Source organism: Hipposideros armiger, unplaced genomic scaffold, assembly GCF_001890085.2.
Source record: "Hipposideros armiger isolate ML-2016 unplaced genomic scaffold, ASM189008v1 scaffold_551, whole genome shotgun sequence".
Classification (NCBI taxonomy): domain Eukaryota; kingdom Metazoa; phylum Chordata; class Mammalia; order Chiroptera; family Hipposideridae; genus Hipposideros; species Hipposideros armiger.
In genome coordinates this window covers 842,205-854,990 of record NW_017731901.1, presented here as the reverse complement: position 1 = coordinate 854,990, position 12,786 = coordinate 842,205, and the positions used below count along the sequence as shown (strand labels likewise).

Sequence of the window (12,786 nt, the reverse complement as noted above, 5' to 3'; positions counted from 1 at the left end):
GTGTTCCAGTGTCTGTATATTCCTATCTCTGGGTATCCTTGAGCTTTTGTTTGTATTCCACTGCTTCCATGTTCTTGTCTCTGTGTGTCCCTGATTCCTGTGTTTTAGTGCATGTGCATCCTTATGCTTGAATGTACTTGAATTTTTGCATATCCCGAGCCTCTGTGATCTAGTGTCTGTGTATCTCTGACTCAGTGTGCCCATGGATTTCTGTACCTCAGTGTCTAGGCATCCAATTAGCCTCTGTGTTCAAATGTTTGTACATGCTTTTTTCTGTGCATTGCTGAGTTTTTGTGTGTTCTTGATTCTTTACATATTCCTGAATCTTTGCACGTTCCTGAGTCTTTATGTGTCCTTGAGTCATTGTGCATCCCTGAATCTGCATGTCCCTGAATCTTTATATGTCCCTGCATCTTTTCATGTGATCGAATGTTTGTGTATCTCTGTGGGCACCTATGAGCCTCTGTGTTCCAGTGTCTGCGTGTTCCTAATCCCTGTAGATCCTCAAGTATTTGCATATCCCTGAACCTTGGTGATCCAGTTTAAGAGTGTCCCAGAGTCCTTGTATTCCAGTGTCTGGGTGTCTTTCTCTGAGCCTCTGTATTCCAGTGTCTGTGCTTATGAATCTGCATATGCCTCCTTCCATGTGTCTTTTGTGGGTGAGTCCCTGAGTCTGGGCACCTCTGAGACTTTTCCTTCCATGTCTGTGATTTGGTATTTATCCCACTTCTCCATTTATTTTCCCAACTTTTGCCAATGTCTCTGTATTATTGTTTCTTTATGTTGCTGTGTTTGTGCCTTAAGTTGTTCTGTGACTCAATAATGCTCTCTTTTTTAGTCCCTGATCTTTTCTCTGGGTCCCCATGTGTGCTTGTTTCTGTGGGTCTGTTTGACAGGGTGACTCTCTGCATCAGTTTCTTTTTCTGTCTTCCTCTGTCCCTCGTTTTGTTTTGATCTCACTCACCACCTCTGTGTCCATGTCTCTCTGTGTCTAGTGTCTGGGCCCATGTCTTTTTCTTTTTGAAACTCTCTGTTTCCCTGGGTCTGATTCATTGTCCTTATCCCTTGATTGCCTCTTTGTGTGTCTCTATTTCTGGGTGGCCTTAGGATGTGTATTGATTCTGTGTTTTTGCATCCCTGCCTCTCTGGATAGATTTCCTTGTCACCGTGTTCTGCCCATTTGCTTATGTTCTGTGTGTCTGTTTCTATGTGTCTAAGTTTCTTTGTTCTTATCTTGAGCCTACCAGACATGTCCCTGTGTTTCTGTCCCTACATCTATCCGTATGACTGTATTTGTGGGTTCACATCCCCATTTCTACTTGTTCTAGGATCTCTGTCTCTAAATTCCTCTGTCTGTGTCGCTGTGTCACAATGTCTCGATTATATGGGAATCCACTTGCCTGTCTTTATGCCTTTGTTACATGGCCTGACCCCTATCTCTTTGCCAGTGTTTGTCACTGTTCATGTGTCTCCATCCCCATGTCTTTTTCACTGGATCTCTGAATGTATAAGTCTGTCTTCCTGTCTCACTCTTAATGTATTACTCTGCATGTGACTGTGTCCTTAGGTCTTTGTCACCAAGTCTGGGCCTGTGTAACATCTGTTTCTACATATTTGTAGGCCTCTGCCCCTGTGTCTCTGTGTTTTCCTCTCATCTTCCACCCCATGCCTGCAAGTCAGCATGTCAGTATGTCTTTGTGTTTCTAGTTCTCTGTTCTTGGTGTTTTGGACTATGGTCCTGACTGATGTCTCCCTGGTTACCTCTGTGTCTCTATATGTCACTGTGTGTCTTAACCCCTCTCCTCCTGTATCTGGATCTCTGCATATCTGTCTCTTGGTTTGTATGTTTTTATGTCTCAGTGTCTTCACAATAGTCATTGTGTGTCTGTCTTCTGGTAACCTTGTTTTTGTCTCCCTGCCTCTTTGTCTGTAACAGGGATAAATCTCAAAATGTACCTCAAAATGGGGATACAGAAGCCCAGCAAGAGAACATCTGTTTCTCTGGGGTTATGTCCCTGATGCTATCACTCTGGCTCCTTGCCCCCCTCTTTGTATGCCTATATGTCCCTACATCAATTCTCTTTGTTTTCATATCCTTATGCTTCATGTTTCTGAATGTCTCTATCACACTATTTCCTTATCCATGTCTGTGTTCTTGTTGCAGTCTTTCTGTGTGTGATCCTGTGTCTTTGGTTGTGAGTATGTATATGTGCATGTCTACTGCTGTGTCATAGGTTCCTTTTTATTCATTCATTTAGCAAATATTTACTAAGCACCTATTATGTGCCATGCACTGGGGATACATAGATAATTCAGAAAAGTTCCTTGCCCTCAAAGAGCTCACAGTCTGTCAGGGATCCAGACAAGTAAACAGATAATTACTACATAGTATGATAAATGCTGTGAGCTTGGATGGGGTGGGGTGGGCTATGGCAACACAGAATGGAACTGAACTCAATCTAGGGAGAAGGATAAGGGAAGGCCTTCTAGGGGAGATGACAGCTAAGACTTGAAGGATGGGTAAAATTGACCTACATGAAGATAAAGAAGAGAGTCTCATGCAGAAGGGAAAGCACATGCAAAGGCCCAGGGGTGGGAGACAGTATGGCTTGTTACAGGAACTCCAAGAGCCTTAAATATGCCATGGGAGCCAGAGAAGGTTGTGAGCAGGACTGGTGACTCAGTTTTTGGTTTTAAGAAAGTCACCTCTAAAGCTGGTGTGGAATACAGATTGAAGAGAGTAGAGACTGGAGATAGGAAGGACTGTGAGTAGGTAGGAGTCCCTAAGTCTGTAGGTCTATAGGTCTGCATGTCTGTATATGTTTGTGTGTCCTTAGATGTGTCACTTTGTGCATGTGGGAGTGTGTCTTTCCCTGTGTGTGTCTTCATGTCCTTAGGTCTTTGCTCCTGGCTCACCTCATGCCCTGGCTTCTGAGTCTCCTAAACTCAGGTCTCCTGGCTGTGGGGTTCAGGTGCCATCACAGGACATAGGCAAGGTAGGGGTGGCCCAGCAGCTGCTGTACATGAGAGCGTTTCACTAGCCAGCAGGAAGCCCAGCGGGGCAGCATCCTTGGTGAGTACTTCAGCAGCTTCTTGCCTAGAACCACAGGCACATCTGGGCCTTTTTGGGTCCGTAGGCATGGCCCCGTAGACCCTGCCACCAGTCGGATGTCTGCATACTGGAACTGCCCTGAGGGAGGAAGATGCAGCACCAGTCAGGGCAGAGACCTGAGTCCCCAGTGAGAGCTCTGAGAGGAGCCTAAAGTGGGAAACCTAGAAGTAAAAGTGGGAGGGATGAGAGGCAGCAAAGGCCTGAAGGAGGGAAGAGGCTGGGCATTGTGGGAAATGTGGAAGAGCCAGATGGGACAGGACTGTAGCAAGGAAGTAAGGAGCCAAGGTGGATGAGATGCCAGCAGAAGGGGGACAGTCAGGCTTGTAGGCGATGACAGGGAAGATTGGAGGGAAGGACAGGGGAGGAGTGGGGAGACCCAGTGGATGTACAAATATCTGTTCAACCCATCATCACTGCCCATCACTTGTGTAGGCTTCTGTCTCAGGTTCTGCCAGTGTCTCCTGACCTACTGTCTGACTTTCTGTAATGCCCATTCACAGAAGCCTCCAGAAGGATATTTGTTATACCCAGATCTAACTGTGTCTTTCCCCTGCTTATAACCTTCCATGGCTCCCCAATGTCTTCAAAATAAAGCCAAAGTCTTTGTCCTGGCATTCGACTCTGACCACTCCAGCTCCATCTCCTCTAACCTCCATTCCTTTCCTCCACCACTTTTGCTCAGCCTTTCAGACTGTGTGTTTCTTTCCTCCAGGAGATCTTTCTTGAGCTCCAAGGCTGGGCGAGGTACTCCACCCTGGGTTCCTCCAGCACCCCAGGCTGCTTTCTATCCAGCACTAATAACTCCCGTGATCACTATCTATTTCTGGGTCTGTCTTCTCCCTAGACCAGGAGCTTCCCAAAGGCAGAGCTTGGCTGTGATTCCTCTTTGTGGTTTGGGGGGACAGGGTGCCAGGGGCTCACTGGCTTTTCACCCTGGCAGGGTGTCTCTTGGGATTGGTTCTCCCTGGCCCCTATCAGCCTCAGCAGAACTTACCCAGCAGGCCACGGGCCAAGGGGCTGAGGCCTGAGCCATTGACCACATAGAATCCCAGGTGGGGTAGTTGCAGGGTGCTGGGGTGCCTATAGCAGTGCCGGAGGACTAGGAACTCGAGGTGGGGCCCAAGGCGGAGGATGAGGCGGGCTTTAGCAGCCACACGGAGCTCCAGCTGGGACCTCCTTAGCAGAGCAGGCTGGTCCCAGGACAGAAGCAAGGTACCCTCGCCTCGCACAGAGATGGAAGTGCGGGTGATGTTGATCGTGTAGGCCTGTGGTTTGTCTGTAGTGACTGTGATGAACTGGAAGTAGGTGCGGATCTGGTCCTCATGGCCTGGCCTTGGTGGTGCCCCAAGCAGTTGTCCACGCACATGCAGCCCTGGAGGGAGGAGAGTGCATGCCTGGAGCATGGGCTTCACATGGCCATTTACATGGTCACTCACAGCACAGGAAGGGGTGAGGACTTAGGGCCCAGGGGTCAGATTTGTGGTTAGAGAGCAAGCTCCTGGGGAAAGTGCTTCTACCACAGCCCGTCTAGCTGCTCCTTCCTATGCAGTGTGTAGGCATATATGTATGTGTGTGCATACTCACCCCAGTGGGGCTGTTTGCATGTGTTTGCCTTTGAGTGTGTAAATGTGTGTGTTGATTATGTCCACATGAGTATCCCTGGGCCTATCAGTGTACTGCATATTTGCAGAAGGTACTGTGTTGGAGTATTTTTTTTGTTGTATGTTTCTGTGTGTCTCTGGATATGTTGTGTTATATGTCTTGGTGAATAGTTTATGTCGTATGTGTCTGGTGGTATGTTGGCAGATACTGATGTGTATCTGGGGGTATCAGTGTGATGCATCTGGGGGTGCCATGGTGAGTACTGTGTGCACTGGTGTGTTTCATATGTCTAGAGTAGCAGAATATGTGTGCCTGTGTATGTGTTGAATTCCTGGGTATTGGGATGAACCTGGGGTATTAGTGCATGTATGTCTGAGTGTGTTGATGTATGTGCCATTGTGTATATCTGGGCACACATTGTGTGTCACTGTGTATCTGGGTGCATATTTGTATGTCACTGTGTGTGGGTGTGGAGATTGTCAAATACATGTGTCTGGGTGTACTATATTTGTGTGACTTTACTGTATGCCTTGGTGTGTGTGTGTGTGTGTGTGTATGTGTGTTTGTGTCTGTCTGTCTGTCTGTGAGTGTCTTGGTGCTTGAGTATATTCATGTGTGCTTTCATTTGTCTAGGTGTTTACTTGTGTATTAGTGATGTGCACTGTTGTATGTTTGTATTAGTCCACAAATGTCTGGGGGTGTTGATATGAGTATATCTGGCTGTGTTGACATATAAGGTGGAGTCCTTGGGGCTCTCACCTGCCTTTGGGTCATTGATGAGCTGTAGCAGGTCCCCTGGGCGCCCATCCAGTGTGAAGCAGATCCTCTCTTCTGAGTGTGGGATGCGGACCACAAAATGGGGATCCCCATCTACTGCAAGGCAGGAAATGAAATTCTGAAGTTATGGCCCTAGAAGGAATGGGAGGAGAAAAGAGGGCAGGCGAGAGGAGGGGAAGGTAGGAAACCCTGTGTATTTCCCCAGAGAGAGAGCCCAGCCCCAGTCCCAGTGCACAAGCTGTCCTATACTCAAACAGTACAGTGAGAGCGGCTGGCTTACCTGACGATGAAAAGGTGAAGATGCTTGGCAACATGCCTGCAAAGGAGAGGGAACTGTGTTGGTAAGGGGACTGATCTATCACATTCCCAGGACTCTGGGACACCCTGGCTTCTGAGTTACCTTCTCCCAGATAAGGGCCAAATTTCTGAGCTCAGCATTTAGGTCTTTTCTGGAATCTAGCACCTGCCTAGCTCTCCAGTATTCTCTTTACGCTTCAGCCCAACTGAACTGACTATGAGTGTCCTGCCTTCTCTTGCTAGTGGCCCGTTCCTTCTGTTTCCCTGCCACCTAGAATGTTTTCCTTTTCCTTATCTACCAAGAATCAATTTCTAGTTATACTTCCAGGTCAACTCAAATTCTGTTTTCTCTTACTCTCTGCCTGCAGTAGATAGAATTCTAAGATGACCCCCAAGATTCCCAAATGAACACACCCTGTAAAATCCCCAAGACTATGCTATGATGAGATGTCACTCCCATAAATAGGTTATATTATGTGGCACAGTTGACCTTAAAATAGGAAGATTATTCAGTTGGGCCTGACCTAATCACACAAACCCTTTAAATCTGGATCAGAGAAGTCAGAGAGATTTGAAGTGTGAGAAAGATTTGACATGAGGGAGATTCTCCATGGCTGTCTTTGAATATAGAAGGGGCCATGTGGCAAAGAATGCAGAAGACCTCTAGGTCCTGAAAATGGCCCAGGTGGCCTCTAGAAGTAGAGAATGACTGCCAGCCAACAGCCAGGAGCATAAAGTATCGCAGTCCTATAGACTCAAAGAACTGAATTTTGCCAATACCCTGAATGGGCATGGGAGAGGACAAGAACTCAGTCTGACAGACACCTTGATTCCAGTCTTGTGAGACCCTAAGCAGAGAATCCAACTAACACATGTCCTGACCTCTGACCTACAGAACTGTGAGATAATTAATAGGTGTTGCTTTAAGCTACTAAGTTTTGTGGTAATTTGTTATTCAGTAATGGAAAATTAATACATTGTCTTGCCTCTTCTCTAGGCTCACACAATATATCTGTGAGAATTCTAATTAAATGGAAATGAAAGCTTAGCAGTCTTTGTCAGGGGAGTTTCTTGTTCACCTTTTACTAGCTCCACAGAACTTCCCTGAGAGTCCGTGCTGCCTCTAGCTCCTCCCAGGATCTCTTCAGAATTGCCTTCCCAATCTGGATTTCCTGCCAAGCACAAGAGAAATTAGAGAAATCTTTCACAGTCCCACGGCAAAGATGCCCTGGGCCTACCAAAGGGCATACCTTCCTTATGGCCAGGAGAGTCCTCATTGGCAACCCCATGTGACCTGTATCTTGCCAAGACTGGGACCTTATGCTCTCCACAGCTCCCTAGTCTTTCAAGCTTAGTTATGTTCAAAACTCTTCCTCATAGCATTTATGCATTCATCCATTCATTCATTCAAGCACTGTTTAGGCATCAGGGATATAGTGGTGAAAAAGGCAATCATGATTTCTGACCTGATGAAGCTCATATTTTAGTCCAAGAGACAGACATGAATGAAAGCGTAACTACCAATGATGATAAATGCTATAAGAAAAAAATAACAGAGTTACTGAGGGAGTTACATATACTTGATGTAGTCTGGGGTGGTGGGGGTGGATGGGAAGGACATCTGAGCTGAGATCTAAGTCATGAGCTAGAGTGTCAGTGGCAGTGGAAGAGATGAAGGTGGTAGGAAGGGGGTAGGGCAAGGCAGGTCAGAGAGGCTACCAAGCAGAGGGAACAGCTTGAAAGCAGTCCCTGAGTAGAAGCAGGAGTGGGGGCAGGGCCCATTGAAGCACGAGAGAGGAGAGCAGTGGGGCTAGAGTTCAGAGAGTGAGTGGGAGATGGTGAGATCAGAGAGGTATGGGATAGAGGGCAGATCATGATGGGCCTTGCAGGCCATCGAGATGACTTTGGACTTTATTCTAGGTGTGAAGGAAGGGAAACCCGTTGGGAGTTAAGTAGAGAGAGGACATGAAGTAATCTATGTTTTTAAAAGATCCCTTTATTTGATGGAGGAGAATGGCCAAGAGATCCTTTCAAGAGAGGAAGCAGGGAGACCAATGAGAAGTCAGGAACAGTTTTTTAGGTGAGACACAAAGGTAGCCTGACCTGTGATAGTGACAGTTGAGGTGGTGAGAAGTGGGTGCATTTTGCAAATATATTAGAGGCAACACTGTCAGGAATTGAACATGGATGGAATATTGGGGTGGTGGTGAGGGAGAGGGGCACGTTGAGGATATCATACCCAAATTTGTATCCCTGTGACTTACTGCCACGCTCAACTGGTTCCAATCCTGCCCTACAATGTCACCCAGGAAATGTCACTCCTCTCAGGAAGGCAGAATAGCGGAATGGTGAAGCACATTCAGTCTGGGACTGGGTTATACAGGTTCAACTCTCTCACTAGCTGTGTGACATGGAGCAAGTTACTTCACCTCTCTGTATGCTTCAATTTCTCCATGTGCAAAATGCACATATTAATTGTTTCTTGTGAGGATTAAATGAGGGACTACAAGTACAATATGCAGAGTATTAGCTGCACATAGGAAGAGCTCAAACATGTTCACTTGTTATTTCACAGTCTTTGGGAAATTTAAAGATAATTGCAATCATATTCCCTAATTTTTTATGCCCTTTTCATTAAACAGTGCTGTTCACAGAGCACAAAAGAACCAATCAGACCTGCCTTGCCCATCGATACTCCCATTTATAACCCCACATTCCTCCCCTGCTTGGGAAGCACAAGCCGTTCTCTTGTCCAATGAAGCAATTGTCAAAGCCACAGCTTGACCAGGTTGTTTCTGTTCAGCCTTCCCAGTCTTAATTAATATCCCTCCTCGCCCAGGGCCTCTAATTCTGCGCCAATGAACTGAGGCCCAGAGAAGCTAAGTAGCTGATTCAAAGTCTCAAAGCAAGCACACAAGCAGCTGTACCATCACCTGAATCTGCATAAGCCTTCTACACTCCCAGTTTCTGGTGCTCTCCATTTATACCTCCCCCTTGTGTCTTTACCTCTTGCCCATGGCACTTACCATCTTCATCAGGAGTGAGGAAGGTATAGAAAGCTGGTGGGTTCAAGGACTCCACAAACTTGGACTCGACCATTGACTCAGACAGAAGCTCTAGCTCCTCAGGGAGAAGGAGCAGGCTGACTGTCTCAGGGAGGGTGCTAGAAGGCAGCAAGACTGGCAGGTTTGGGGGGCTGCCTTCTGGCATTGGCCTGGAGCTATTGGGTAGACCCATTGTTGGGACTCTTGACACGGATGGTCCCAGAATTTGCCTGGTGCTTTGGGGCCCTGGCAGCAGGTCATGCTCATGCTGGAGCTTTCCAGGGGGCAGCAGAGAGGGCAGGGTGGGATGAAAAGGAGTAGGGGGTGGTTCTCCAAGGACAGAGGTGATCATGTTACTTCTGGAAGTTGTAGGATTTGAGATTGTGCTTGGGAATGTGCTTAGGCTCTGAGGAGGTGGGGGCCTGGGTTTGGCAGGTCTGGAGGGTAATAGGATGTTGTGTTTATTGGGGGTTGGAGTCCTAGGTTTGGAAAGTGATAAGCTTGGGGAAGTTTGTTGAGGTGGAACACTAGGTTTAAGAGGTGATGGGACTTTAAGGGTCTTAGGTAAGAGGATCCCAGGTCTAGGAGGTGACCGGTTGTTTGGGTTCTTAGGAGCAGGGACCCTAGGTCTGTTGTGTGGTGGGTATTTGGAGATCTGAAGTGTGGAGACTCTAGGCCTGGGCAATGGCAGATTTTTGGGTGGCTGTGATGTGAGTGCCCCAGGTTGGGGGTATGATGAGGCATCCAGTTTAGGTTGTGATGATGGAGCACCAGATTTGGAATGCAGTGGAATGACATGTTTCATAGTGCCAGCTTTGGGCTTGGATGGAGTGCCAAGATTCAGAGGTGGGACTTGTGTCTTGGAATTCATGGGTAATAGGGTAGCAGGAATCTGGTGTGATAGAGTGCTGGGCTTCAGAAGTAATAGGGCACTGGAATTTGAGGGCACAAAGGCAGCAGATTTTGTCCTGAGAGTTGGCTGAGCCAAGGTGCCAGAATCATGTTGTGCTGGAATTTTGGGCCTTGTGTGTCCTGGGGTGGATAGGGTACTAGGGCTCTGACCCAGTGGTTCCACCTCTTTGGAACTGGTCATCTTCTTTGTAGAGGCAGGAGTAGTTGAGGATAAGTAGAACTTTGGTTTCACAAGCCTTGATTTGGGAGAGACCTTGGACACCAAGGCTGGCTGGGCTGCGCCTGCCCCTGGGCCATGCTTGCTGGTGGATGAGGGCACAATGGTTCCTGGTCCAGATGTGGTAGAAGTCTGTCTCCTGGCCTCTTCACTGGCCTCCTTGGGCTGCACCATGACCAGTGAAGTAAGAGGTGTGACAAAGTTGTATTCAAGAGACAGGTTGAGGATTTTGGCAGCTAACAGGTGGCGAGTGGTGGTGTCATGGGCTCGGAAGCGTGCCTCCAGCAGTTCTCCAATGGTGACATAGGCCCAGAGGCGGCGGATGAAGTGAGCTACACTGGGGGCTGGCTCACCTGGGCAACCAAAGGCCTTCTGGCTGCTGTTGGTGGCCACCTCACTGTGGCGGGCCACAAGAAGCTGGTCCTTGGGGCCACGGGCGGCCAGGTGGACGCCCAGTTCCTGTTCACCTGGCCGCACCAGGCCTGCCACCACCAGCTCTGAGCCACCGAAGTAGTTGGGGAAAAGGGCCCAAGGCGAGGCCCCAACCAAGCCACCCAGGTAGTCCAGACGCACGTCTGCCAGTACAGGCATGGAAATCTCCTCATAGAGGCCCTCCAGCTGTAGAGCTGCATCGGTGTCCTCATATATGCGCCGGGCTGCTCCCCGGTTCTCCAGGGACAGGCAACGCAGCAGTGGGAAGTCAGCGTCATCCCCAAAGGCCAAGCTGAAAAGGGACACCCTGTTGCCCAGCGCCTGACGGACGTTGGAGAGGATCACACTGGGGGTCGTCACGCCGGCTGTGGGCTCCCCATCTGTCAGGAAGATGATGAGAGGGATCCTCCACACACTGGAGCCCCTCCCAGGCTCCGGGTTGCTATGGTTCAGCACTGAAGCAGCTGCCAGCAGAGCTGCGTTGATGTCGGTCCCTAATTGGGGAGCAGACTGTGAGACCATCTTTTCTAGTTACTTCTACCCCCACTGCAGACACCCTGGGCACCTCACCAATCCCCCAGGCTCAGTCATATCTCCTCATCTTTGCTTAGACTGTTTCTGCGGCTTATCCTTCCCAAGTCCCCCCCACCACCACCACCACACACACACACAGAGGCTCTCTGAGATCTGAGAGTGGGGCCCATACGTTCTTGGCTTCTATCACTCCCTGGATCAGACTGTGCTTTGCCTGTTTCCTTGGGGGATGTATCACTCACTAGTCAGATTGGCAGCTCCCCAGTGATAGCATCCCCACCTCCATGCTACAGGGAAAGAAAGGGCTGCTGACAGGAGGAGGTGGTGGTGGTGGGGAGACTTCAGTAATTGAGAGAGGATTGATCAAAAGCCAGAATCAGGGCAGCAACTTGCTCAAATGCATAGAAATAAATATCCAGATTATTGATTTTAAAAAGCCTTAGCAAATTCTTCTAAGTATGTACTTTAAAGAGGAGGAAACTGGTCCAAAGAGGAATGTGCCCTAAAATACATGGGGAATCAGCTGTGCTCTTTCCACCAGGAAAAGGGAAATGGAAGGCATGTATTTGCGTAAAACGTAATAGTGATATTTCAGGCATTGTGAGAGGTGAGGTAGATGGGGGAATGAAGGAACCTTTCAAGAATTTCCCACATCACCTCAGCCTGCCCATCGGGGTAGGTAGCTCTGACACTTACAACCATCAGCTTCCAGGTGGCCCAGGTAGTCCTTGGCACTGTGGACATTCTGGATGGTGGCCTGGATGGAGCCTCCAGCTTTCCAGACACTAACCGTGTCAGAAAAGGAGATGATGTTGAAGTAGTCGTTGGCCCGCAGGTCACCAAGGATCACATCCATGGCTTTTTTAGTCTGTGGGATATGGAGAAAGTGAAGTAGATGGATCAAGACTTGAGGTCTTGCTCAAGACTAAAAGCCTCTTTATATACAAGGTACTAAGGTCTAAGTGTTATGTGGTTTTAAGACTCTCCGACTCCAGCACTCTGTCAGTCTAGGATTCTCAGGTGAAAATGCTCTGTAGGCTCTATGGCCCAAAGCCCAGACATGCATTGTCCAATGGTAGCTTCTAGCTACCTGGAGCTATTTAAATATAAATGTAAGTTAATTAAAATCAAAGAAAAAATTTTTTTCTTTATTTGCAGTAGCCACATTTCAAGTGTTCAATAACCATAGGTGGGCCAGTGGCTATTGGAAACCTCAGAATTTTAGAGCATTTCCATGATCAAGTTCTGTTGGACAGTGGTGGTCTGGAAGATTCAAGCTCTATGCTTTCAGAGTGCTAGGATTCATATGTTCTATGGTTCCTGGATCCCATGACCCAGGATTCAATGATTTCAGGACCCTAAAATTTAAGAGCTTTATGATTCCAGGTCTTTATACCTAATTTTCAATGACTTTCTTTAATTCTTTTCCAGTTATTCTGTTCCTCTACCTCACCCTTTGTTTCTTCCAGGCTGGTCTTTTCACCAGCCCCCAGATAACCCAGATTCCATTTTGTCTCCACAACTGTGCTCTTGTTGTGTCCTTTAGATAGCAGATCTTCCCACTTCTCCTTTACTTTTTTATATCTTCACTGCTCCTTCAGTTGCCCCTTCTCCGGGAAGTCCTTCTTTTATTGCCTATTCTGACCCATGCCCTTCTCACCCAGACATTCCCTGTCTCAGACTTTTCACTGACTGTCTTATGTAAAATATTTTCATTCTCCATCCCGATATTGAGCTCTCAATAGAATGCTTCTTCCTCTTGGCTCCCTTCTCCATGATAGTACTTAGCATAGGGCTAGGCCAGGGGTCGGCAAACTTTTGAGACAGAAGAACCAATCCTGTCCCTCACAACAATGTAA

At 47.9% G+C, this 12,786-nt stretch overlaps 1 protein-coding gene across 1 annotated transcript in view; it reads right to left on the bottom strand.

The window, feature by feature from the left end:
• Positions 1-2,258: 2,258 nt before the first annotated feature.
• ITIH6 (inter-alpha-trypsin inhibitor heavy chain family member 6) overlaps positions 2,259-12,786 on the bottom strand; it is a 29,670-nt gene continuing 19,142 nt past the window's right edge. Inside the window, exons 7-13 of the mRNA XM_019669242.1 lie at positions 11,624-11,795; positions 8,815-10,887; positions 6,868-6,960; positions 5,772-5,807; positions 5,474-5,587; positions 4,107-4,484; positions 2,259-3,190 (exon numbers count right to left, since the gene is read on the bottom strand). Of these exons, the coding sequence (XP_019524787.1) occupies positions 2,979-3,190; positions 4,107-4,484; positions 5,474-5,587; positions 5,772-5,807; positions 6,868-6,960; positions 8,815-10,887; positions 11,624-11,795 (3,078 nt within the window). The 3' untranslated portion in view covers positions 2,259-2,978. The remainder of the gene's footprint in view (positions 3,191-4,106; positions 4,485-5,473; positions 5,588-5,771; positions 5,808-6,867; positions 6,961-8,814; positions 10,888-11,623; positions 11,796-12,786) is intronic.